Consider the following 25697-nt stretch of genomic DNA (forward strand, 5'->3'; position numbering starts at 1 on the left):
TTCCCAGTGCGATTAACAGAAAATGTGTTTGCAGCCTCGTTATGAGAAGCCGTTGGAACTTTGAGCAAATATAAATCTCTCCACCACTCATCGGAGCTGCTCTTAATGTCTTATGTAAAACGTAGATTTGTGATTTTGATGCACTTTGCTAAGAACATGACGAATTCCATTTCATTTTCTTTGCATCAAGGAACTGGACGTTTTGTTCTCTGACGCTCTTCAGCCGAGGCCCCTTCAATCACAGTGCCACGCAGAGGTGAGGAGGTCAAAAGGTCAAATTACATTCAGTCAGTTTTCTGCCCTGCGTGTATAAACATCTGGATGGATGAAGCCCGAGTGGACTGAGAGGGAAAAGCACTTTACATTGAATTCTAGAGCCTAACAAGGACACTTCAGCGTTTTCTCTCACAGCTAACAACTCGTCCATATTCCTTTTTCAGCTCAGATGCAGATTTTAAGCTTGATAACAACAGAAAGTCATAAATGATCATACTGCTGTGCCCCTATAATTACATTTACAGGCTGTAAGTACATGTTGCAAACACAGTAGATTATAAATGGCTCTCGTTATGAGTCTGTATTGGTTCTTCATCCTATTCATGTTCCTCATTATCAGGATAAAAAGCTTGTCGGTCCCATTGTACAAGGGACATGCATTAAAAAATAAATAAAGCCAAAACAAAGAGAAAGAAGTACTCCCTATTATTTTTTACATCGCCTGCTTGTAAATGTGGAAAACATTATGCGTTACACTTCTCCTTTAGCTCCAGGAATCACTAGATAATAATGATTTATTGAATTCATTACTGGATATAGCTCGAGCTTAATTGGTCGTCACAGTAAGACAATGGCGGCCATTTGGGGGCTTCGTGCCCTCGGGCTCCGTAAAGCCAACATATGCCCGAGCAATGGGAGAAGAGAAGCAACCCCCCCCCCCCCCCCCCCCCCCCCCCCGAGTGAAGGACAGCGGCGCAGGTACCCAGAGTTCAGGGTTTAGCCTTTTAAAAACCGGATGATTGAATTTCTTGGCAGGGGATTCATTAAAATGGTAATTCTTATTTATGAAGCCCTTTAAAAAATTAAAATACTCTCCGTGTACCGCTTCCTATTAATTAACTTTTTTCCCCTCTCGTTTTATTTCTTTCTCCTCTCTCTACTTTTTTCTTTACTTCCCACTGAACTTGACACTCTAATAGGTTATGAATAATTCTGTTTCAGTTTAGACGGCAATTAGCCACAACGCCAGGGGCCATTCGTCTTCCTCTTTTGTGGAGTGGTGATTTAGGACCCAGCTGGGTTGGGGGGGGAGGGGGGGGCGGTGCTCCAACTATCCCGCGACCACATCGCTCACCTCCTCTCACCCGGCGCCGAGACAAGAACCGGTTAACTGGGTAATCCCCTCCCACCGACGCTTAAAGACTTTCACTGACGTCAGCGCTCGATCATCAAATTGAGCAGAAACCAGTCGAGGGCTTAATCAGAGAGAAAAGAAATGTCTAAATTAAAGGAGGAAAAAGAAACATGGAAACCAGAGGCGGTTCTCCGAGGCACGGGAAGTGATAACGGAGTCATATTGTCACACGGCGTCTCTCTCTCTCTCTCTCTCTCTCTCCCCCTCTCTCTCTCTCTCTCTCTCTCTCTCCTGTGTTCCACTGCAAAGTTTCATTACTGCTAATTAGCCATAGGACCATATGGACGAGCGCCTGTCTCTGCTGCCGGAACTTTGAGGGACTTGAAAACGATAATTACAGCACGAGGCTCGACAACGGGCTACAGGCACACAACCTTCTACCGGCGACTGAATTGGAATAATGGATGGTCGCACTACAACGGGCGAGAGAGGCAGAGGGAAGATTCATCGGTGTTAAATCAAACATGATCTAGAAGATAGGTAGAGAGAGAGAGAGAGAGAGAAGTGAGAGCAAAGTGTGCGTTGAATATCAAGTCTAGAAAAGTGGTGGTGGTGGTGGTGGTGGGGGGGTGCACTTCTCCACATTTGCTGTTGCAGCAGAAAGACGTTGTTCCCATCAGTTTCTTGACCCCCCCCCCCCCCCCCGATAAAATACCCTCAGGATTTGAAATCAAGTCAATTCCTGGTCATTTCATAGATGGAGCAATGACCTGATTCCAGATCTGCGTCCCAGAGGCCCAAGACTTCAAGGAAATGTGTTCATTAACTTGTGTTGTCATTCAGACAGTCACGCACAAAACACAACACAACAAGCGTCCGCCGTGGAGGAGGGGAATGTGAATAATAATAACAACAACACACACTGTATCAACCTGAGAAATGACCTCGGTGCAAAAAATATCTGTGCTATTCATTGGGCAAGGGCGATTAATCCACCTGTTGCCTGGAGTGCCATTGTTTTCCTCTCTGAGCCAACATCCATCCCGAGTGGCGCGTCATTTCTCAAATGTGTTCGCTCAGACGCCTCGACACACAGGGCTGATGGATGCTCCTCCCATTCTCACCAGTCTGCTGCAGAGCAACTCATCACTGGGGTTAGCAAGTTATCAACCTGACTTAACATTTTTAAATACCAACTCCACTGCGGTGGAGTTTCTTCCTGCTTCATTCCCCCAATGGGAGAAAACAGAGCGTGCACATTTATTCATTTTTGTCATTGCAGAAATGTTGCAGAGCGCAGGGAATAAAAGAGATGCTCTCATAATCAAAAAGCTTGTTGTGAAGAGCTGACCCATCCACATTCTCCCTGCAAGGCGGTGAATCTCCACCTGCTCACTGCAGATACGAGCATCAGCTATAAAAAGAAGCTTCTTGCATTATTCTTCAGATTCTAATTGTTTCGACCAGAATCCTTTCTCTCACGTGTTGGGAAACAGAGAATCCAACACACACAGCATCAGTTTGAAAACACAACAACCTCCCTCCGGCAGCGCACATGGAAAACCTCACACTCTCTGTGCTGATCAAGAGGGTTCGGCTGCTGCCTGCAGGCCGGCACCGCTTCCTGTTTGTCGGTCTGTGTCACATGGTCCAGCCGGCTGGCTTTGAACGGCTCCTCCGCCTGGCCCCCACCTCCCCACCCAGCAGCCAGGGTTTTTTTTATAAAGCAGAGGAACCTTGAATACTGAATTCAGGGCCTCACTGAAAAGCTGTGTTCCCTTGGTTGTTTTTTAAAATGGGGATGAGGTGCAGCGGTTGGTACTCACACATAACAGTAAGAAAAACGTTCCCTGAAGCCAGCACCACCTTCTCCCTCGTCGCCCGGTCGTAGATGCCCACGTGGCATTCGTACGGCCCGTTGTCCGAGATCCGAACCTCCGGGAGCCTGGGGAGGACAAGAATCAACCTGTGAGTTCAAATCGATGCATCTTAGAACTAATGTGGCAGGAACGCACGGAGAAAACATCCAGATTAGAAGAGATCAAGATCATTAATGTTAACTTTAACAGAAATGAAGTTATAAATGATGAAAGACAAATGTTCCCATAGTCAGGGTAGAATTTAAAAACGTTATGGTAATGGATGTCAATGGTCTTAATGTGCTGGTGTTTGTTGTTATCTGCTTGTTGAGTCCTGAGATTTAGAAAAAACAACATTTCTACACATACAGCAGAGGCTTTGGTCTATCTACTGGTTTTAAATTATAATAATACAACATAACACTATCAATTAATACAAATTATAGTCCCAATTCCACTTCTGAAGAGGAACCCTTGATGAATTAATTATGAACTGATGCTAAATTAAGGAAATGTTCATTATATTTAATAATTTAGCAGTTTTAGGTTCTAAACTAATTATTGTTACCGAATGAGTGCATCATTGCTAATGATGATTATTATTTAATAATGATTTGCAGCATTTTACATGTCAAACTTCTCAAGGTCCTTTAGGAAGACCAAACAAGTCATCTGCATAATATTATGTTAATGACCATAAGATATTAGATGATATTAGTAAAAAGTTATGCATTAGTTATTGTAGTTGACATAGCAGGTTTTCATAGAAGGTTTTTTAAGATTATTTAAGTATTTTACTACTTTCACAGGTATACAACTGAAACCAGGTTTGATCACATGTCCGTTAAGTTTCATTAAACATTTTTAACCTACTGGTTCCACAAAGACATTATAGTAATAACTTCCCTTCCCTTTTCCCTCCTATAATTTTTTGCGTATCATTCTGCAAGGAAAACAACAAAGCAACAGTTGTGAGTCAGTGTCGGCAGATTCCCTGAAAGAGCAAAGGAACACAATCTGTATTCTGCACTCGGTTAATGTGTCAACAATGAAAATCAAAGTGAGACACTGCTGGTCACATTTAGCCTCTGTGATTTATTCCCACAGAACAGGAACCAATGTCCTTGCCGCCCGGGTGTTTGTGACGGGGACCTCTGTTGGTGCAGCACCCGGCCGTTAATGAGTTCAGCTGCGGTAGTGAGTGTGTGTCTACGTGAGTGTGTGTCTGTGTGTGTGCGAATTAAGTACATTGCACTTTTGGGGAGCAGTCCAAATTTGTGTGTGTGTAGTGTAGAGTATACTCTTTCCTCATCAAGCAGCTGTCTTTGAGCTGCCCTTGAGCAAGGCACTTTAACCTGGAATAAAAAAAAAGCTTAAAGGATAACACTGGCTTTAGCTGGCTTCTATTCTTAGCATTTCCAATAAAGTCTTAATCCACACATATATTTTCCACTTCTAATGTACTTAACGTATCTACTTGTTTGACCTTTTGTATCTGTAAGAATCCTTTTATTTCGTCCATCTTTTATTTATACAGCTTATCCTTATTGGTGGGATGGAGCCAGGGCCATTCAAAGGGATTTGAACTTATTCTTCATTATTACCAGAGGCTTCGGTCCAGGACACATCTAACAATCTAGAGTCTTGTCCTCACCCCCCCCCCCAATCTGTTTGTCCTTGGGCGGTGGGAGGACATGCAGACTCTGGGCCCCGGACAAAGTGCTTGGGCTGGGAAGGGATTATTTAAAATCCTAAAATATTAAACACAACCTAATCAAATGTGTTTCGAGAGTTAAACCATTATCTGCCCGTTGTTATCTCGACTCAGGGGTCGAAATAGAAATGACCAAGTTTGACCGAGACTGTAATGGATGGACAAGGTGCCTAGAAAGTAAAGTTCAAACCCTGAACTTTAAACCAGGAAGGTAAAGTTTTCGCTGCATGACCACAATGTTTGGCACAGTGTATTTGAAAAGCTGTGAGCATCTCGGGATCTAAAGTGCGTTGGTCTCCTCCGGCGCTTCCGTCAGGGAGAAGCATGAAACAAGTCTCTTCCTCGCCACATGGTGAAATGATAAGCGCGGCACAGCGCTGGCAGCGGGGAGGTAATTGGCTTTGTCTTGGCTGGTATGTTGTTACAGTAAACGCTGATGTGGCCCATTGCTTTGTGTTTTGTGTGTTTTTTTTTAACAAACAAAGCCAGAGTCCCGGTCCACTATCCTGACTCCGGCAATCGTGGATCCACACAGGCGCGGAGAAAAGGAACCGAACAGAGATAAGACGTTTTGCCACAAAGAAAACCCCCGACCACAGCAGTTCCCCGGGGGGGGGGGGGGGACGTGTCTGTCAGAATTACAGGAGCGGGGGAACAGAGGAAAGATTTAACAGCTACCATTGAGGCTCCTGTTAAATATTAAGACTGGTGGAATTAATCTTTCATCACGCCCTCTAATCTTTGATGTCAGGCGTTTTCACAAGTGCCGGTCCGCTGAGAAGCCGCTTCACACCCCCCCCAAAAACAAAACACGTGACTCAAACACTTCTTTTCCTTTGGAGGAAAAGAAGTGGAGGAAACTTACCTTTTTATCCCATTTAATAAACTTTTAACCGGTGGCCTGAGTCCTGCCTGTTGCAAGCAAAGTAAAGCAGCAGTGGATTTATCGGTGTGGAGTGAGACTTCAGCCCACCTCCTGTTCCCGGTTCTCATTTTACCAGACAATACATTCTGTGTCTTCCATTAACTCTTCGCTCTGGGCCCAGAAACCGTCCTCGTTAAAGAGTCTCTCTCTTCTCGTCTTCTTCTTTTATCACTTCTTCATGTTTTTCATTGTTTGCTTTCATGGGTTCTTTTGTCCTTTACTTTGTTGCCAAATCATGCACCTCATTAATCAGTGACTTATAAAAAAAGCGTATTAGTGGTGACACAAGCCCAAGAACAAGCTGCCCCGCCCCCCCCCCCCCCCCCCCCGCACACAGAAATGAGTATTATCCCTTGAATATGGTGAACGAGCAACCGAGAGCAGAGGTGATTGAATGAACAGATTTTTCTTTTTTTTAAATCTGCCCCTGTACACCAAGGAAAACCTGAACCTGCACGGGGGGGATCGATAGCAACGGGCCCCCCCGGAGGAGGAGGAGCAGCTAAATAAAAACAGCACACCGCAAAGAGGGATCGATTGTCCCCGAGGAGGAGTTGCATCTGAAAGCTCTTTCTTGTTATGTAGGCCTTCCTCCCGCAACTCCTCCTGCCTACAAATGCAAGCAAATGCCAACCGCCGAGATGGGGGGGGGCTCGTCCAGGCCAATCTCCGCTTCAGATCAACTAGCACCTTTGTGAGATGTTCCTTCTGGCCCGAGCCTCGTTGGGGGCGAGTGGGTGAGGACTCTCCTCTGCAGCCGGGCGCTCACTTGATGGAGAGCAGAGATGAATGGCCTCGAGGACGGCATGCAAAGAGAAGGTGTGCAATCAGCCACGTTTCTTTAGGGATTGAGCTTGAAAGGAAAAAAAGATGGAAACGATGCTGTGATTCTCCGCGAGCCAGGGGGGGGGGGGTGGGGGTGTGATTGACTTTCTGCTGGCTGGTTGCATTACAGGAAGTGCTGATGGTAGCCCGATGTCTCTGTTTTTTTTATCCAACACAAAGCCGCGGCGCTGTTTGTTTGCCGTCCTAAGCGCCGCATTCATGGATTCAAACCCACACAGATGCAGGGAGGGGAGCTCCGAGATAAAACGTGGAGAAAGCACAGAGGCTTTGCTGAGACAAGAAGAAAACCTCGGAGTAGCTCCTGAATGATTACAGTCATTCTAAAGCCCTGTTCAATGAAATGGGTTATGCATTACTTATCATTCATTATCACTTTAAGAAGAAAATCATTTACTTACCCCTCTTTAGGAATATTTTTTATTCACCACATAGATAAACTTTAACTAGAATTACCACTAAACCTTTGAATGCCTCTCACAACCAGGGGTTCCTGACATTATGCATTTGCAATAACATGATGTGACTCTGACCTTTGACCACCAGAATTGAATCAGCTAATCTGTGTCTCTAAATCAACTTTTGGGCCAAATTTAAATTCATTATCTCGAGTCATTCTTAGGATTACACGTTCACAAGGCCTAAAAGGTTTTTGTGAGGTCACAGTGACCTTGAGCTTTGACCACCAAAATCGAATCAGCTCTTCCTTCAGTCCAACTGAACATTTTAACCAAATTTGAAGAAATTCCCTCAAGGCATTTGAGAGATACTGTGTACACAACAGATGGACCAACTGGCTGTCCCAGACTCGGAGGAATTAAACTGTCCTTTGATATATTTTCATTGTCATCATAAACTAAAGTGTATTTTATCTAGTATCACAATAATGTTGCAACACTTTAAACTTCCGAGGTAAATTCTGTCTCTTTCACGTCGGAAACCTCAGTGGACACCACGCTCACCTTTAGCCCAAGATCGGGGTAGGAAGATTTCACAGGAACATTTTTAAAAATGTAACTCTAATCAAATGAGACAACCTTGATACAACTTCCCACAGGAAATAGATTTATCAATTATTGAAACCCCTTCCTGAGCTCTGGTCCCTCCTGAAGCTGCAGGAACAAAAGTGAGGGGTTTGTCCATTAGTGAGTGCGACGGGTGAAATAACACACAGGTCCAGTGGCGTTTCTCTAATGAGGTAAAACTGAATGAATTCATGTTTTGATCACCTTCAACCTGTCAAACTCCCCTTAGTAATAGAAACTACTCAAAAGGCAATTTGCAGGAGACAAGACACGTCCATTTCCTCTTTGTTTTTGGATATTTGCATATGGACATTTGGGACATGTCCCTCTCAGAGTCAAGTACTGGATTGATTTAGTCGTTTCTTTAATTCTCACATGACTAGTGTCAATGTACCTCCATGATAAAGTATAAAACTGGAAAAGGACAGAGAAGCATTGATATTCAGGGATGACCTGAGAATCCAAAAGGTCCTTTAAGGTAAACCACATGATGCAGTTTGTCTGTGACCTCCACAATGACCCAAAAGTGCTCTACACTGCGACTCCATTGAGGGATGACATCATCTGTCAGTGCCGTGACAGACTCCTCCTGGAAATCTGTTTTACATTATAACTGTATAGTTCCGTTTAGCCAAAAAAGGAGATGCTAGGTTTCAGTTAAGATGATTTTTTTTTGTGTTACATTTAGACTTTGTGGTTTGCGTTAAAATACTACAAGAAATGTAGTTACTCTTACTTTTTTCCTGTAAAAGACCTTTTGTGTTAAAGTCCAGAGTTTGGTTGACAATTCTTCTCTACGCCACTAGTGGGCGCTGTAACTTGATAGTAACACAATGAAGCTTTTTCTGTAATGATTGACAGTTTATCTGATGATAGAAAGTTAATCATTTATATTTCTCTCAGTTTCAAACCAGGGAGTTGATAAAGCTTTTGGTTTTTATGATTTTAAGTGGTCATGTGGCTGATGTAGTCGGTGAGGTCATTGGCAAGAGAGCAGTCAGACTTCAACACTCCATGTTTTGTGGTGCATGCTGGGTAATTACGCATTTTGTAATTGTACTCCATGAAGTAGGGCTGTGCGGTATAAACAAAATAGGTCAAACCATATCCATAGAATTACATACTAACAATTATCTGCATCTCTTAGCAGCTGCAACAATCCATTTGATTCCTGACGATTCTCTGCCAGGTGAGTTTCTGTGGTGACATCTGGGTCTGGGTTTTGTGTTGATCACCTCTGAGCCTCTCATCCGCTGACATCTTTGTTCTGTTTGGCATGATTCATGCGTGGGTGGGACGAGAGGTGAGAGTGGTTCGAGCCGGTCGCGGTGACCAGTCTGTGGCAGAATGTGCAAAACACAGCTTTTCTGATCTGTGACTTTTCATACGCCTGCAACTGTAATAACGAATGTTCTCCTTTTTTCGGTTTTACCCTGATCTGTGTCACACTCACTCCTTTTTTGTTTGAGTTGCCTTCATGCAATTTCCCTGCAAAGCACCTAACAAATTATGAAAAATACCACTGCAAAGAATGTGAGTTATGCACTAACCAATACAACTGAATATGAAACAACAGATGCTTTCCTTGTGCTTTATAATTTATTCTGCGGGGCCTTAATTTGAAGGTTTTCCAAAAGCATTTTGCTGCCGCTTATATTTTCTCGAAATCTCTCGGAACTTCCTGTGGTGGCCTCTGATTTTCTTTGGCTCCTGCATCTGACTTCTTTCGCTGGAAATGTGTGAAACCAGTCCTTGATTGGACACTGGACCACCATCAGTGGGATAGAGCTGGGATTGGTCTGAAGGACGAGGCTCACTCAAAAACCTGAGAGGGGAACGCCTCTGGTGCCAGGCTGTTCAATGAGAGTGGGCTCCCCTTGACAGAGCCTGTACAGAGCTAATTCAACTAAACATATTCAAAAGAAATCTTCATGGATGTATATTTTCAGTCACCATTATATTGGGGGACATCATTTAAATTGTAAATAGGCCGTGGCGAAGGACAGTCCTCGTACAAGCAAAACAATAATCTGTTTGTCCTTTTATTTCCTAAAATATTCACTGAAATGTTCCAAAAAATATTCAAATGAAAGTCACCTCCTTCCACCTCCTACTTTGAAACCGGACTGTTGGCAGGAGATGTAATGTGGACTCATCAGAAATATTTCATGCCCAAAAAAAACACTTCTCTTCTTCTTCAAAAGTGGATTTAAAGGGAAAACATTTAAAGAAATACCTCCTAAGACCGAACCTCTGCTCACCTTGGGTTCGTGCTACTTTCATCTTTCGTGTCTGAAAAACCTCTGGATCTTCAGACGGAGACGGTCTCAGCTTGAACGCTGTCGGTCCTTCAAATCCCAAGTGTCATCATCCACATGCAAGATCCACCATTTGTGGACTCTGTGCACCGGCACTTGAATGCAGAGCGAGTAACAGCTGTTTCCATTCTCTGAGAGACGAGATGACTAATCGACGTCAAAGGCAGATAAAACCAGGCAAACTGAGAAGGAGTCAATATCAGTGTCATTTCTGAAACCCTCTCATAATTGAAAGATAGCACGTGCGGAGAAAAGAGCCACCTCCATCGTTGCTGCTCTATTACAGCGCAATAATCAATATTGCTGTGAGGAGAAATGTGTTCTACAAGATGCCTGGGGGGGGGGGGGCTAAAAATACATTTTCTCCAAACAAAAATGAATGCTGAGTTTATAAAAGATACAGAATATATCGAGGCATTCATTTAGGTTGTACAAATGGATTTGTCAGACTGCTCCGGCTTTGTGCAGAAGATTTAACGTCCTCAGGTGGAGACGGGAGATTAGACCGAGTGAAAATGAGGCTTTTCTTTGCATTTCTTAGCCGAGCTGAGCTTCTCCGTTACACCATGAAAGTGGGATTGTGTTGTTGTTGTCTTTTTTGTTTGTTTCCTGACTGGAGGATCGGTGAGACTGGAGCTGGGGGGAGCGTGTGATTCTCTCAGGTCGACAAACACGGGCTCGGCATTGTGATGCATGATCTGGATGCAGGTCGGCGCAGGTAGCACACAAGCGTCCCTGAAGCTGGATCATCGGAAAACATTCCTCCCCCTGGGTGCGTTGTATTGGACTGACTCTCACCTCCTCTCTGTGTGTGTGTTAGTGTGTGTTTGTGTGTCCAGGCATGGGGAGGGGATGTTTTCTGTTTGTGTATGCGCCCATGTTCCCCTGTCTGTGAGCATGTACGTGTGTGTGCACCGCTTCATTGTGATGATGCCTATTCTCCCAAAGGGATGGTCGGATTGTCCGGATAAATTACCCTCAGCTGGGCAGCGACATCACACACGAGAAAAGAGATGGGGGGGGGCACACAATGAGGTTGGAATGCACGAGAGCAGAATCAAAGAGGAGCAGCGGGGACAGAGACGAGATGAAACCTGGAATCAGCACAAAGGGACTCAAAGTGTGACGCATTACGGTTTTCAAATGAAGTCGTGGGTGCGACGCCTGGGCCGGCACTTCCTTTGTGTTGTCGCGGAGTAAGAGAGCGGGAATCTGCAGCGAGCGCCAGAGCACGGGGAGAGAGAGAGTGTGTGAGGAGAGGAGGAGAGGGGTGGGGGGGGGGGGGCATCTGCAGCCACAGTGCCAGGGCCTGCGGTAAAAAGAAAGAGAGACGGTCCCCAGGACGCCTTGAACGTGTAATCAAGCCGAGCACAGCCAAATGACTCCCCACCTCCTACTGCTACGCGCTCTCCATTTCCTGTCCTCTCTTGCAGTAAAAACCTGTTACTGCATACACAGTGTGTGTGTGTGTGTGTGTGTGTGTGTGTGTGGGGTGGGGGGGGGGGTGCAGTCACTGGATCACGGAGGCCGGAGAAGATGTGTGCGTGTGTTCACCTCCGTGGCTTCGTACACACCTGGTATTAACATGTGGTTTTCAGGATCCAATCAAAAGGGAGACAGTTCTGAGAGTGTGTGTTATCACTTTATGTTAAATACATGCGTCTCGTGATCGCATCTCAGCTCCCGGCTCTATACAAACACACACGTATGACATTTATGTTCACGTAGACCAAGTTATGTTGTTTTCTACACACGTGTGTCCCATGTCAGTTTGTGTGAGAGGTACAGAGACCAGTCAGGAGAGTCTGAATGAACCTCGTGAGGCTGTGGAGGAAGATTTTACAGCTTTAATTATCAATCATTAAGTCTACATATGTCTGTAAACTGCTCAGAGGGCCCTCAGCTTCACATGTGGCCCGGACCACCTCCTGATATCCCATCTGAGTGTGTTCACGTCTGTATTTAGAGCCGTCAACTTGAGATGGAACCACAAAACCCACCTGTTAACACCAGGTGTGTGTTTGCTAATGCACCTGAGGTGGGCGGAGCTACATTTTAATATACATGCACCTCTGCAGCTGGACTGACACGCAACCCCCCCGGGGGCCAGATGTTTCCCGAATCTGTAACTTTGAACGTCTTATCCTCAGAGTTGCTGATTAGATTTGTGCCGCTGCCTCCGGTCCTCATGTAATAACTCAGTGACCCCCTTCGCCACGGTCACTCCAGTCCAGGCCCGGTCTGACCAGGAGCAGATGGCCGGGAGCGAAGCAGTGCAGCGCCGAGCAGGAGGGGTCACCTCGGTGCACGGAGCATCAGGAGTGATTATATGAGTGAGCTTAGCATTCGGTATATCACGGACACAGAGTCACAGAGATGAGTGGTCGTGTTTTCCAAAATGAAAGTGTGAGGCTCACCTGACAGTGGATTGGTACACGAGGTCCTCGCGTCTGCGGTAATCCTCCATGTGAGAGTAATTAGTATTAAACATAGCGTCATAGGTGAAGATCTTCTGCTTGATGGTCCCTCCATCTGTGACCTGAAAACAAGAAGAAGAAGAAGACAAGAAGCCTTATTGGATGTTTCCCCCCGGAGCTTCTCCTACATACAAACTGTTGTTTCACGGCCCGGAGAGGAGACAGCGCTCCTGCCTTCAAATCATCTCGGTGCGGCCGTGATAAGCTCGCTGGGGGGGGGGGATTGAACATGATAACATGATAACATCAGTCTGGCAGACAGCTGCCCATCTGTTTCCGTGCACATGGTTAAGTCTTAATGAAGACTGACACGGCGCGGTGTTGGGAATGTGTCAAGCGGCCTGATTTCTGCAGGGGTAATGGCTTGTGACGAGATGCTGCAGAGGTAGTGGGCGGTCGGGGGGGGGGGGGCTGGGGGGGGGGGGTCGGATATTCAACAACACTGGTCTCATCTTTTTTATTATTTTCTATCTGGGCATGGTAGATGATGGAGCACTTCTTCCCCTTCCTACTATTCACAGGAGAGGTAGAGTCACTTAGCATTTGAATGACTGTGATTTCTTCTCCCCTCAGGAGCCACAGACAGCCATGAAAAAAAAAAGGAGGTGACAGGATTTTAATGGCGCCTCTAATGCTGCTTTGAAGAAGGGGGATTGTTGGTGGGCCGGGGATTCTCCTTTCATTTCGCGGCGAAGATGCTATCGTTCTGATCCGATCCGATCCCCCCCCCGGTGAGGTAAACAACGTCAGAGCGATTCATCATGAGTCCGTATACGATGTATAAATGTATACATTACCTCGGGAGGGGAGACAAAGCTAAATTGTGTTTATATGAGTAAACAACTGTTTCCTGTGACTGTGGGGGATCTCTCTTAACCTCTCGCCTCCAGAGACAGAGCGTTGCTTCGGGCTGCGTTTGCCAAGTGGCTCTGCACCGGGAGTCGACTGCACTCAAACAACCAAAAACACGGTTGTGAGTATAAATTAACTTTGTCACCTATAAGTAATAAGGGGGGGGGGGGGCCTTTAAATACTTCTATGGATTTAAAATATTTGTTTTACACAGCGCTCTTCCACTTGAGCAAATGATTTCAGACGTGTGTGAGGCCGCCAGGCTGATGGAAGATTTGTCACCCTCCTCAAGAAGCTTGAGAGAGAGAGAGAGAGAGAGAGAGAGAGAGAGAGAGAGAGAGAGAGCCGTGGACACGCAGGCAATTTCCAATATCAGTTCGGAGATGTAGACACCGAGCAATGATTCGGCTTTGTTTGAGCCACAGAACAGGGAGACACACGCGGGGGAAAGGTCAAGCCTCTAAAAGCAAAGCCGTGTCTGAGAATTGTGCTTTTTTTCAACCGGGCCAGACTTGTGCCACCGGTGCAGTTACAGTAATGGACCTTTTAAAAAAACATCACCATAGGGATCCGAGAGAGACGTTTCTGTCTGACACGGCTGTAAAACACCTGATCCGAGAGCAGTTCTGCAGAGTTTAAAAATAATACCGCACTCAACATCCCTTCTCTTTTATATCTATAATGGAAACTGGGCGGGGGGGCTGCACATGTGCACTGCGAATCAATAATGAGACATATGTGATAGAAACTGCAGAGTAGTAAGGCATGAGAGAGGTTTTTATAACTGTCAACGGGATTGGCTCATTACTTTTATATTTGTTGAAGCGGTGCTTATAGGCAAAAACTGCATCAGTACATTTCAACCCTACAATAACATTTCCCGTTTGTCTATTTGGAATCTTTAAAAACACATCTTCAAAACACTTTGCCACCATTAACAGCTTTAGTCAGAAAACACGAATACTCGAAAAATGCTCATTATCTCCCTGCTTGTTTTCCTATATTCCCTCACACTAGGTTTGTGCATCACGACGACCACAACAAATAACAACATTCAGGAAAACACTCAGAAGAAATTCCTGTAAATACCAGAAATCAACAAGTCAACAGCTGCGTGGCCACTATCTGTTCTTTCAAGGATTATACGCCTACGAAGAGTAAGGGGTCGAACACCGTGACATCATATAACGAGCTTCTCTATTGGTCAGATGTTCAAACCTCCACCTTACGATTGTTGTGGCTTTGGTCCGACGTGCGCTGCAAGAGAGAAAAGGTGACACTCTGAATATTTGATTTCAAACATGCACTGAACTCTGGGTAATCTGCTGAAGCTCTGGAGTTTCTCTGGAGTTTCTCCTGCCAGCTGCCTCGTAAAAACTCCTGTTATTCTCCAAATGAGCACATGTAGGAATACAGCTGGAGGAGGATTGACTGCATTGATGACGTTTCTCACAAATAAGACATAAAGCATAAAGTCAACAAATATAAGATAACCATAACAGTCTCCATCATGAGACGTGTGTTTGTGTGTGTTTGTGTGTGTGTGTGTGTGGGCAAGCAGACACTCAACAAATCAACAGCAGCCCTTCAAGTGACCTCAAGCAGCCAGTGAAGTGTTCAGCCCTCAGGCGACACAGGCTGTGAGACAAGCGACTGCGTGATTTTACACATGGAGCTGAAATATTTAATCAGGTCGAACAAATTCCAGCTCGTTAGCGACTAACTGTAGCTTCACCTTGTTAGCATGTCAGCGGTGCTTATACCTTTAGCACCGATACATCCTGGGTAAAGAGGGAAGGAACCAAAACACACACGGGCGACTCTCCAACCGACCTTTATAAATATAATATACTTATTTATGCCAAGTTCATCACTTCTGTTACAGTGAATATCTGGGTTAGCACTGACACGATGGCCTGAAGGATGTTGTTTCAAAGTCCTGATGTGGGAGTAGTTCAGGTCTAAGATGTCACAGATCTGCTGTGTGTGTGTTTGTGAGCTTTATGGAACTCAATGCAACGGCCTCGCTGCTTTTTACAGCTTTTATATTTCACTATCACACACCTCGGAGGAGATTTCATTAAAAGCAGAATTGACAACATGGTAGGAGAGTAGTTTCATGGAGAGATACTTCAAATCGAGGTAAGTGAACCTTTCTCCAAAGATGGAAATAGAACTGGATAGTTAGCGTGAGCAAGTAATAACCTCCGAAAGCATGAAAGCTGGGAAAGAAACAACATCTCAAACATGATCATCACAGCCCGAGGGGAAAGTCACCAGGTGGAAAAACACCACAGCAAAGAAGAAGAAATGCAAAAAGATCCACATGCTGGTTGATTCTCTCTTCAAAAGGAATTCTATAGTTTAGTTCATTGATCATTATTTCAATGTGGTTTACTGTATTTTCATTGCTGCACTTATTCACAGATTTCCGTTTACCTGAGATCTACAAAGCTTCAGAGTCGGATGCAGACATCCTCTCACCCTGAAGCACTGGGATGAGGTGGAGACACTCAAACTGGTTCCAGCATCCCCCCTGAAAAAAATGGCTGGATAATGCAGGTGTCCAATATCTGGTCGTGTGGAAGCCATGAGGAGATTTCTGCCTCAGACAGGTCAACTCTGTGGCACTCGCTCTTTATCTATCCCCCTTTAATGATTCCATCTCTTAATTAAGACTGACCTGTACACCCCTGCGTAATAAATCTGAAAAAATCCTGCCCATCAGCGGATGTCTCCCTATCCCCAGATATCTGATTGTGGCATGAGCCCCTGACTGCAGAAGGGATAGAACAGGGAGAATGGAGGATGTGGGAGGAAGAGGAAAAAAATGAAAAAAAAAAACACTCATGTGGCAAAATGGCTGTACAAGAGGGAGAGCAAGAGTGAGATGAATACTCCTCGCTGCAATCAAAGGGTATTCAAAGCTTTGCTACAACGGCCTTGTTGAATCCAGGCCACGGGATGCATGTGAAGCACAGAGGCACGAATCCTCTCCAGCACTCGGCCATCTGCAGATATGAAAAGACAGACGAGGGTGTGGGAGAGTCACCTACCCCTCCCCTGTCTGCATTGTGGCAGATAGCGGAGGTTGGCCGAGGGAACAGCGAAAGAAAAGTCGGCGACAGGTATACAATGGGAGGTGCTCAGAACCGGGTCGCGTGCCCATCCTGAGACGTGATGATGCCGAGACAATCTCCCGACTCCGGCCTCCTTCCCTGCTGAGCTGACTCTAATGATGCGGGGGTCAGATTAGGACTGGATCTCAGGGGTTAACCAGAGCCCTCCTCCCGCTGCCTGTCTGGACTGGGCCTATTTATAGGCTGCAGCTGCATCCGAAGCCACTGGAGGAAATTCAGCTAACACACTGCAGGCCAACTGTGAGAGATTTAACCTGAATCCTGCCTCATAATTTCAGGCACAAGTCAGAAAATCACTACAGCCCAGTCTCTTTTTGTCCCATTTCTCAAGCTGGATATTCTAATCTCCAGCCCACAAAGATACCAGGGCCCTCGTGGACTCTAATGTTATGCTAAGATAGGGTTGGAGTAATAAAACCTTCACTTTGGGTCTTAAAGGTAGATGATAAGATAATTCATATTCCACTTGTACGTCTTTGTGATCTGAATCTATCGGTCTCGCGCTCCGTGAGATGGGAAGCAGCATCCCTCTCACATAATGTCCTAATGAGATTAATTCCCATTCTGTCTCTCATTTAAAGACTTAGACGAGCAGCAACAAAGGAGACGATCAGAGCATTGTCGTGAACCAGCTTGGCACTTTTCTTCATATCCATGCTAATTTGCCTAATATTAATATTCAACAAAGTGTCTTTTGGAAACGGGGCAGAAGCGATGGGAGACATTGTCCTTCTTGTAAAATAATTGCTGTACGCAAGAGAAACATTAATAATGAGAGATTCAGGGGGGACGTGCTGATACAATGAGTAATACCTTTTTTTATATTGTAAATGTCATATCATAATGAGTTCATGACAACACTGTTAATTACATAGTAGCTTTTATTATAACTCTAGCAACACAAAATATCTCTAACTTGGTGGTATGCGCTGTTGTCTATATGCTCTCTCTCTCTCTCTCTCTCTCTCTCTCTCTCCCTCTCTCTCTCTCTCTCTCTCTCAGTGGCTCGTTAAAACATGCATAAAGTTTTTACCTTCCTCAGCCGGCGGCCTGGATCCAGCACAGATTTGATGGACACTTGGCTTTGAGTGTGTGATGTGCCACAGGCAAAGAAACTTTGTAAACATAGCCCGGATTTATTACGTTCCCTCCCAATAACTATACTGACATATTGACATTTCTTATCTAATTTCTTATCCAGTGACTTAGCGATGTAATCCCTGAGTAGGTACTTTTTTAGCCTATTTAAAATGAGGTTACTTTTACTTTGTATAATATTTTATGTTCGTCATTTGTGATATATTTTCTTTTCCAGGACACAACAGTTTAATGTGTCAGGTCTTTTCAGGATCATATAGAAAATCATATGATGCATCTCAAGGGACATATCTTTTCAATGGTAATACACGCAGTTGTGTGATAATAACAGACACAGCAGAGAAAAACAAAGGTTTCAGATTATAAATGGAGACATCAGGTGGAACAGCAGGACATTTCTGTTCAATTGGGAGGCACAGAAAGCTGCAGGCTTTCTGAGCCTTAGAGTTTGTTCTGCTGTAACAGCCAGGTAAACAACAGCCCTGTGCACTTCTCTATGTGAGGTGAGGGAGTGCTGAGGTTCAAGGATGACGCACCGTGCCCCGGCGAAGTAAGACATTCTTTGTCATCGCTTTTAATGGAGCACAGAGCGTGATAGACCAGCTACAAGCCACACAAAAGAGTCGCACTTATTAAAAGTATATCAAGCCAGAGGAAGTACAATGCAGCAGGATAAGCGTGCATCATGTACTGGGGGGGGACAATGAGTGAGTCATGGGGATATGTGTCCTCTGTAACGTTGATCTTCACTCAGATCTGGTGCACAGCCTCGGTGGCCCTTCCTCTTAACCTGTGCCTTCACCGCCCGGCATGCTGTGCTTCCCTCCCGGTTGCTGAGTGAGAGAGGACCTGGTTAGAGGGATTTCATGCTTCAAGCAACAGACTCCTCTCCTCCCTCTCTCTTTCACGACTCTCAGCGGGAAAGCGTGGCTAACACAGGCTGGTAGCTACCTGATGGGGTAAACATGTTCATTACCATCCGTGCACTGATTGGCTTGTCATGCAATATTATGATATTTTGGAATGGATGTCGGATTAGAAGGAAAAGAGGTGGGTGATACCTCCAGAGGGAAACTGCTTCCAAACTCGTAAACAGACTTCTTTGATCCTCTTTTTATTGTTTCTGCCTGAAATCTCTAGAATATAGTTTAAAGTTTAAATTAATCTGTTGATATAACAATTTTCAGTTCAGTGGCAACACCTGCCAATCAGGAGGCTTTGTGTGTCCATGTCGGGGTCTTCGGTGAGACACGTTTTCAATCAGTGCCTTTCTCCACATGCACACACAGGCTGAAGCAGGGACAACATCATTAGAGTGGATTTCGTTTTTTTTTTCCTCTCTGGCCCGTCACACGCTCCCCCGCTCGGTTGTCGGTCATTTTCATTCCAACGGTACCGAGCACAAACAGGTTGTGATTGGCCGCTGCTGGAGCTGCCAGATTACATCCACGGATTAGAGCCGGGGCCTCGTGAAAACGGTGCCACCGACAGGAAGAGACCAGCTGCATCCAGCTGCACCCGGGAGGGAGCGGGGGCGAGGGTCAGGCACAGCGCGGGTATAAACTCAGGCAGTTAAGCGTTATGCAAGCGTGTTATCTAAAGCTCTCAGAGTCAAGGCCGTCCAGAGTCGGTTATAACGGTCTGTCATTCTGAGGGAGGCGGGATGTTTGCGGGACGACACTGACGGGATGATGAGTTCACGGCGGGTCCGACCTGTTGGAGACTGACCATCTAAACCAGGGGTGTCCAAACTACGGCCCTCAGGCCATCTGCGGCCCGCCATCCATTTTAAATTGGCCCGCCTCAAAAAAAATTAAAAATAAAAAAAAAGAAGAAAATACTAGACTAACAATTTAGTAGCATTTAAATGGCCCTTACTTATATCACTTTATGGTTTTGCTCTATTTTTGGAGAAATTGTACTTTCTTAATTCTTGTTTTTCGGGGTTTGTACCCTCGGGTACCCTTGAATGCATTGATTGTAAATCGCTTTGGATTAAAGCGTAATTTAAATGAATTGTAATGTAATGGACCATGACCCACTGTATTGTACTTCTCAGTTTAAACACTAGGTGGCGCCCAACTCACCACTGACCTGCCAGCTGTCCTTCAGAAGGCCGCCACGCCCCCCCCCCCCCCCCCCCGCCCTGAGCGACACAATTGAGGTGCACTGTCAATGGTCCGCTCCAGGGCCCTCCATGGGGGCGTGGCGGCGTAAGTGGCCCAGACCTTTTGATTTTTTTTGTATGTGGCCCTCGGGATAAAAAGTTTGGACACCTCTGATCTAAACTGTTATTTAGTTAAAACATTGAGTTCAAGACAGAAACTACAGAGCACAGGCTGAGAAAGAAAAAGAATAGCAGAATAAAAGTGAATACAATGCGTGACTGTCTGAGGACGTGTTCATATTTCAGCAGAAGCAGCAGCCGGATAATCAGGGCAGGAAATCACTCATCCACCTCAACAATTACCATTGAGCTGCCCTCAAGCAAAGCACTTCTAACCAAATTGCTCAGTGAAGCTGATTAGCTAACAATAGCAAACTGGGTGTTCTGGGCAGCTCGCTGTAAATGTTAACCATTTTATAATCACTGCAGGAAATGGCCCCATGCTGATAAATGAAGAAGATGCTCTTCGGCTCCAAATATTGTTGTATTGCTATTTACTATGTGCCTTTTTTTAGAAAGTGGATCTTCACAAAACAATCCAATCGCTTGAATCTGCAGCAAAAGCAGGTTTTAAACCTGAAACTGAATAAAAGAATCAGATCATTTTAAAGTTTGAAAGTGCCAGGGAGGATTGCATAACCAGCAATTAGTGGCACATTATGTAATATGGTGACTTGGGCTACGTATCAAAGGATTCCATCAAGGGCGGGCAGGTAATGAGATGCAGCGCCGAGCGAGGGACATCATTGTGGGCACTTGTCCTTAATCTGTTTGATCAATGTGCTGTAAGTGACTCCATGTTCCCACCTCCCTCTGACAGGCTCTTTATTCTGCCTGCTCTACGGCTGGAGGACGCCAAGGGGAGAAATGGAGAGAGATTTGAAAATGTGTGGATTAGAGGAAATGCAATAGAATATTAAAATCGGCCTCCCATTCCTGCACGAGCCACCGCACAAGTTTCTAAATTTGATAATGAAATAAGAAAGAAATATATGCTTCACTCAACTGTAGTGGATCTGACCCCAGACAGAGATTGTGCATAATTAGATTTTAAAGGAGTTAAGAGGATGCTTTCATCGACTGTAGGTCACACAGCACGTCCCGGACAAACACGGTTTAGGAAACAAAATGTGCTTTTTGTGGATATTGCATGGATTTGCTTTATGGATTCACAACCAATGGGTTTCTAACAAGTCCATTTGCTTTTGTCCTCTGAACTTCTGCTCCTGTTTAAACCACATGATAACAATCCCTCCATTAGCTTCACTGCTTGTCCTTTGAGGCTTGCCGGGCTGGAGCAGAAAGGCACAGAAAGGCCAAGTTTCACCAGGATGCAAACAAATACCCTTCTCTCCAACGGGCCATAGATGGAAGCTAGTGTTACCTTATTTACTTCCATTGAAATAAATGCACAGAGATCAATGTGTTGTTCTTAAACGACACCTTGACACCTCAGTCCAATAAGTGCAGGATAACAAAGAGCAAATCAATCCAATACAACATATGGCTCTATATGGTGGTGAGGGCTTATCAGAGATGGCCATGCAGTTTACAAGGGACAAAAGTGAAATACAGGCAATGCCAAGTTAGTATTGAAAGGTACATTTTAAAACTACTTAGGTTAAATCTCCAGCAACTAAACAAAATGTGTTGTATTGAGATTGTGTTTGCATCAATTCACTCAGTTGGGAACCAGTTATTTCAATAGTTCCAGCACCAGATTAACGCACATTACCTTTATTACAGGTTTAAAGGATTGAGTTCAACTTTGTGTCTCTATTTCACTACATGTACTCTGCATGTATTCTGTTCCATCCCACTCTTCCCTCCTGTTTCCACTGCATGAATCACCTCCATCCATTTGACCTGCAGGCTTCTGCACTTGACCACCGTTCAAGCGCACGTTGCTTCACAATTGCCAAATCGCAATTACCAATAAGAGTGTCTGAACTCAAATGTACCAAGTGTATAGTTAAAGCTTCTATAAGCAGAGCATGTGAGACGTGTGGCAGCTTGTAATTAAGTGGCTGTGCATGTGAGTCCCGGGTGTTAAACGTGGGCTGGATGGAAGTTCGAGGTCTGGAGAAGTAGAATGAGTCTGAACAAAGAACTGAACACATAATTGCTTTGTGGAAGTTGTCAGCCGGCGTTTCTAACTCTGATAGCAGCGAGCGGCTGAGGCCAGGAGACGTGTGAGACTCTGCACATCAGCCTGTGATTGGTCAACGAGCTGGTTACTAGAATGCTGCTGTTCCACTTAGGTGGTGATCGGCAGCAAAGTGAGACTGGTGACCGTCTTGAGAGGCATTACAGCCCCCCCCCACCCACCCCACCCCCCCCCCCCATCCCGTATCTATCTAATGATTAGATTAGATTCAACTTCATTGTCATTGTACAGTACAAAAAGGCAGTAAAAGTGCAGAGTATTGTGCGTATTTAGAATGGCATGTATATAAATAAGATATGTACAGTAAGAAATATATATGGAATAGTACAGTATTAACAGGTATTGTATGATATAAGAACTATGAGCAGTAAGACATATATATGGAATAGTACAGTATTAACAGGTATTGTACGATATAAGAACTATGAGCAGTAAGACATATATATGGAATAGTACAGTATTAACAGGTATTGTATGATATAAGAACTATGAGCAGTAAGACATATATATGGAATAGTACAGTATTAACAGGTATTGTATGATATAAGAACTATGTGCAAGATAAATATATACAAATAAACAAATATGAATATACTATAGTCGGGATAATACAGTGGTAAAAAAAGTAACAGTGTAGTGCAAATGTTCAAATGTTCAGTGGTTGGAGGAGGGTGTGTGGCAGTCCAAGCCAGGATGGAGGGGGGGGGAGTATAGTCACTAATGATGCAGGTTTGTCCACCGAACCCGATGTCCAACAACATTCTCTGCCACTTCCTTCTTTACATCGCAGATGGGGCTCGCCTCACGTTGGAAACCAGATGGTGTTGAGAGACATCAGGGCCACAGTGGACACAGCGCGTCTAACCCATATGTTTGCAGCTTCACACTTTTTTCCTCCTCCCCTGCTTTTTATTTCTCATCCTCACAGATTACCGGGAGCCACCATCTGCATCCGCCGGTTGATGGATATATGGGGAGTGTTGTTCAACGCATACATTATAAGGCAGGTCGTGAACACACAACAGAATGCTGAATTTGGCAGAATGCTAAAATAGACAAAAGGTTTTTTAGTTGTTGCTTTCTTCCCACATTTTACGAGTTAGTTTATTATGATAAAGCATTTTGTGTCTTCACGCTGTGAGGAGATTTATCACTGGAACACTCTTCACAAAGTTAATGTCAGCACTGATCCCTGTTTGGAAAAAAAAAAATCACTTCAGACAATCTGTTCCATCTTGTTTCCTCTGTTCTGATTGGCTGCCCCGGTCGATGAAGTGTTAAATCAGGTTAAGAGCTGGATTCATGTAGAAGTGTTTCATGCACATCCACACAACATTCATCTGGGCCACTGGAAGCAGCACAGGCCTCATTTCATACTCAAACACAAATGCCTAACCCTTAATGTAGCATGGACTCCCATTTTTGTAATAAGCCACACCGGAGTCAGAGTGAAGGAGCAGACAGAGGCTTGTGTTATTTACTCCTCATGGTGACTTTGTCTCCTCATTCAACTACGCTAAGTACTGGGGAACAAAAAAAACCTAATTTAATATTTAATGCTTCTATTTCCTCTCATTTGCGCTACATGACTAATCTCGTGTTCCGCTGCTTTATCTCTTTGTCTCCATGTGTGTACGGTGCCGACAGGATTTGATGGAGGCTTGATACTTTGATTGTGCTGCTGCTCTAAATTTAGATCCGAAACTTAAATGTAACAACGGCACAAAATGAACGTCTGACTTCACCGGAGGTTTTTGGCTGAAGTGTCTCTCCCCTGTCTCACCCTCCATCTCCCTCTCTCTCCCTCTCTCTCTCTCTCTTTCTCTCTCTCCACCACACACACAGACATCGTACAGACACACACACACACACACACACACCCTTTTGCAACACAAATGTCTGTGGTGGAGTTTCCTGACAGGACCAGAGTCACCGTTCGAACCCCCGGCACAGGCGGTGTTTTTTCTTCGGGATGTGATGTGGAACAGACGAGGGGGGGGGCCAGCGTCTCTGAGGACATGGAGGGACATGAACAGATGGGGGACGTCTCCAAGTGGTGGTTGTTTAGGAGTTTAGTCTCAGCATAGTTATGAGAATGGGCCGTCCACCTCTGATTAGAATGTGTTATATAAATATCATGACATAGACATAAGCATCCACCGTAGATATTTTCTATAATTTGATCATTTCAAAAAATAGAAACCAGCATTAATGTGTTTTCATCTAAAAACCATGACAGACTTTAGTTTACAGCTCAACAGACACATCTCAGTCTTCAGCCTCTGTAACTAAGCACCGACTCTGTTAATATCTGCATCACGAGGACAGAGCGTCTTTCCAAACATCTGCTGCGCCGCCTCCAGTGACTCCAGCTGATTTACGATATTTCAAACAACAAGTCTTTAATTAAAGTGAATCCATTCTCCGTGATAGCTTAAGAACCTCTAATCTGTCCAGTTTATGTCCACTAGAGGGGGGGGGGGGGGGGGCAGTAAAAGCTTTCCACTTCAGAAACGGTGACCTGACGATTCTCAAATCAGCTGCTAATGAGCAACACTGGCAGCGAGAGGAAAGCAGAGCAAACACAAACCCCCCCAGAGAAGCTCCTTTTAGCCAAATGTGATTAATACATGTAATCAAATGAAGTCTCATCGCAGCCACGTGTTCTCCTCTGATGCAGCTGGGTCTAAAGTTAGTTCGGGGGGGCGTCAGGGAATAGAAAAACGTTTCTATGCAAAACAACAACTCGCTGATTAGGGGGGAAAATAAATCAAATCTTAATGTTAGCTCGACGTAAACAGAAGGTCAACTGGATGAGCAGCGCAGGAAATTAAATCTAATGTGTCTGTGAGCAGGACACCATGCACTCACAACGGAGGCCAATTATCTGCTGGAGTCCTGCAGATGAATTTGTGCTATAACACACACACACACACACCAACACACACGCACGCACGCATCCTAACACACACACACACTCAAACACTTCAGCCAGAGGTGAATGTCTCTCAAGCCATTTCAATTAAGAGCTATTATCATATCCAAATACCATTAGCAGTAAATATTATAATATGAAATTATTCCCCAGAGGGAAGATGTTGACTCCAGCTCTGTTGACACAAAATGGCCTCCGAAGTGATAAGAGTTTGGCCTTTTGAAGCATCACACCCACCGACATGTCCCTGCTGAGGTGAGGAAATAGAGATCTGATTACGAATCGCTCCAAAGGTGAAACATCAAATCCTCCCGGTGAGGAGACGAAGAAAAACAAACTCATGTGACAGCTCGCTGATATCACTTTGTGACTTCTGCTCCCCGGGAAACCAACAACACAGCTCGTCCTGTGATCCATTATCTCTCGTTGCATAATGAGCTCGGCCGCATGGACCCGGCTGATATCTTCCCCGGATTTATTTGCATAAATGTCAAAAGGCTCGAAGAGGTAAAATTATCCAGTTATTCATGAGGCGACAGCTGAAATTAGAGGAATATTTGAGAAGATATGTGTAATTTTGAGTTGCATTTATCTTGTTGGATGAGAAGATGCATTGTACAGATGGATATCAGAGTAACAGAAATGACAAGAAATGGAGATAAGCACATTCAAATACATGATATGGCAAAAACTATTGAAATCCTATCATGACATCTAATTGGTGCAGTGTCTGTTCTAACCCGGCTTGTTGGTTTGGCCTCAGTGGTGCTCGACTCGGAACCGGAGAATCAGTTCCCGGTGTTATGATCAACACCGTCATTCATGG

At 44.8% G+C, this 25697-nt stretch overlaps 1 protein-coding gene across 3 annotated transcripts in view; it reads right to left on the minus strand.

Moving 5' to 3' along the window:
• igsf21a (immunoglobin superfamily, member 21a) overlaps positions 1–25697 on the minus strand; it is a 170556-nt gene that overhangs the window by 61734 nt on the left and 83125 nt on the right. For all 3 annotated transcript variants that reach the window (XM_062407678.1, XM_062407689.1, XM_062407670.1), the window contains 2 exons: positions 12453–12574; positions 3178–3296 (listed from right to left, as the gene is read on the minus strand). In XM_062407678.1, the coding sequence (XP_062263662.1) occupies positions 3178–3296; positions 12453–12574 (241 nt within the window). The remainder of the gene's footprint in view (positions 1–3177; positions 3297–12452; positions 12575–25697) is intronic.

This window comes from Platichthys flesus, chromosome 2, assembly GCF_949316205.1.
Source record: "Platichthys flesus chromosome 2, fPlaFle2.1, whole genome shotgun sequence".
Classification (NCBI taxonomy): domain Eukaryota; kingdom Metazoa; phylum Chordata; class Actinopteri; order Pleuronectiformes; family Pleuronectidae; genus Platichthys; species Platichthys flesus.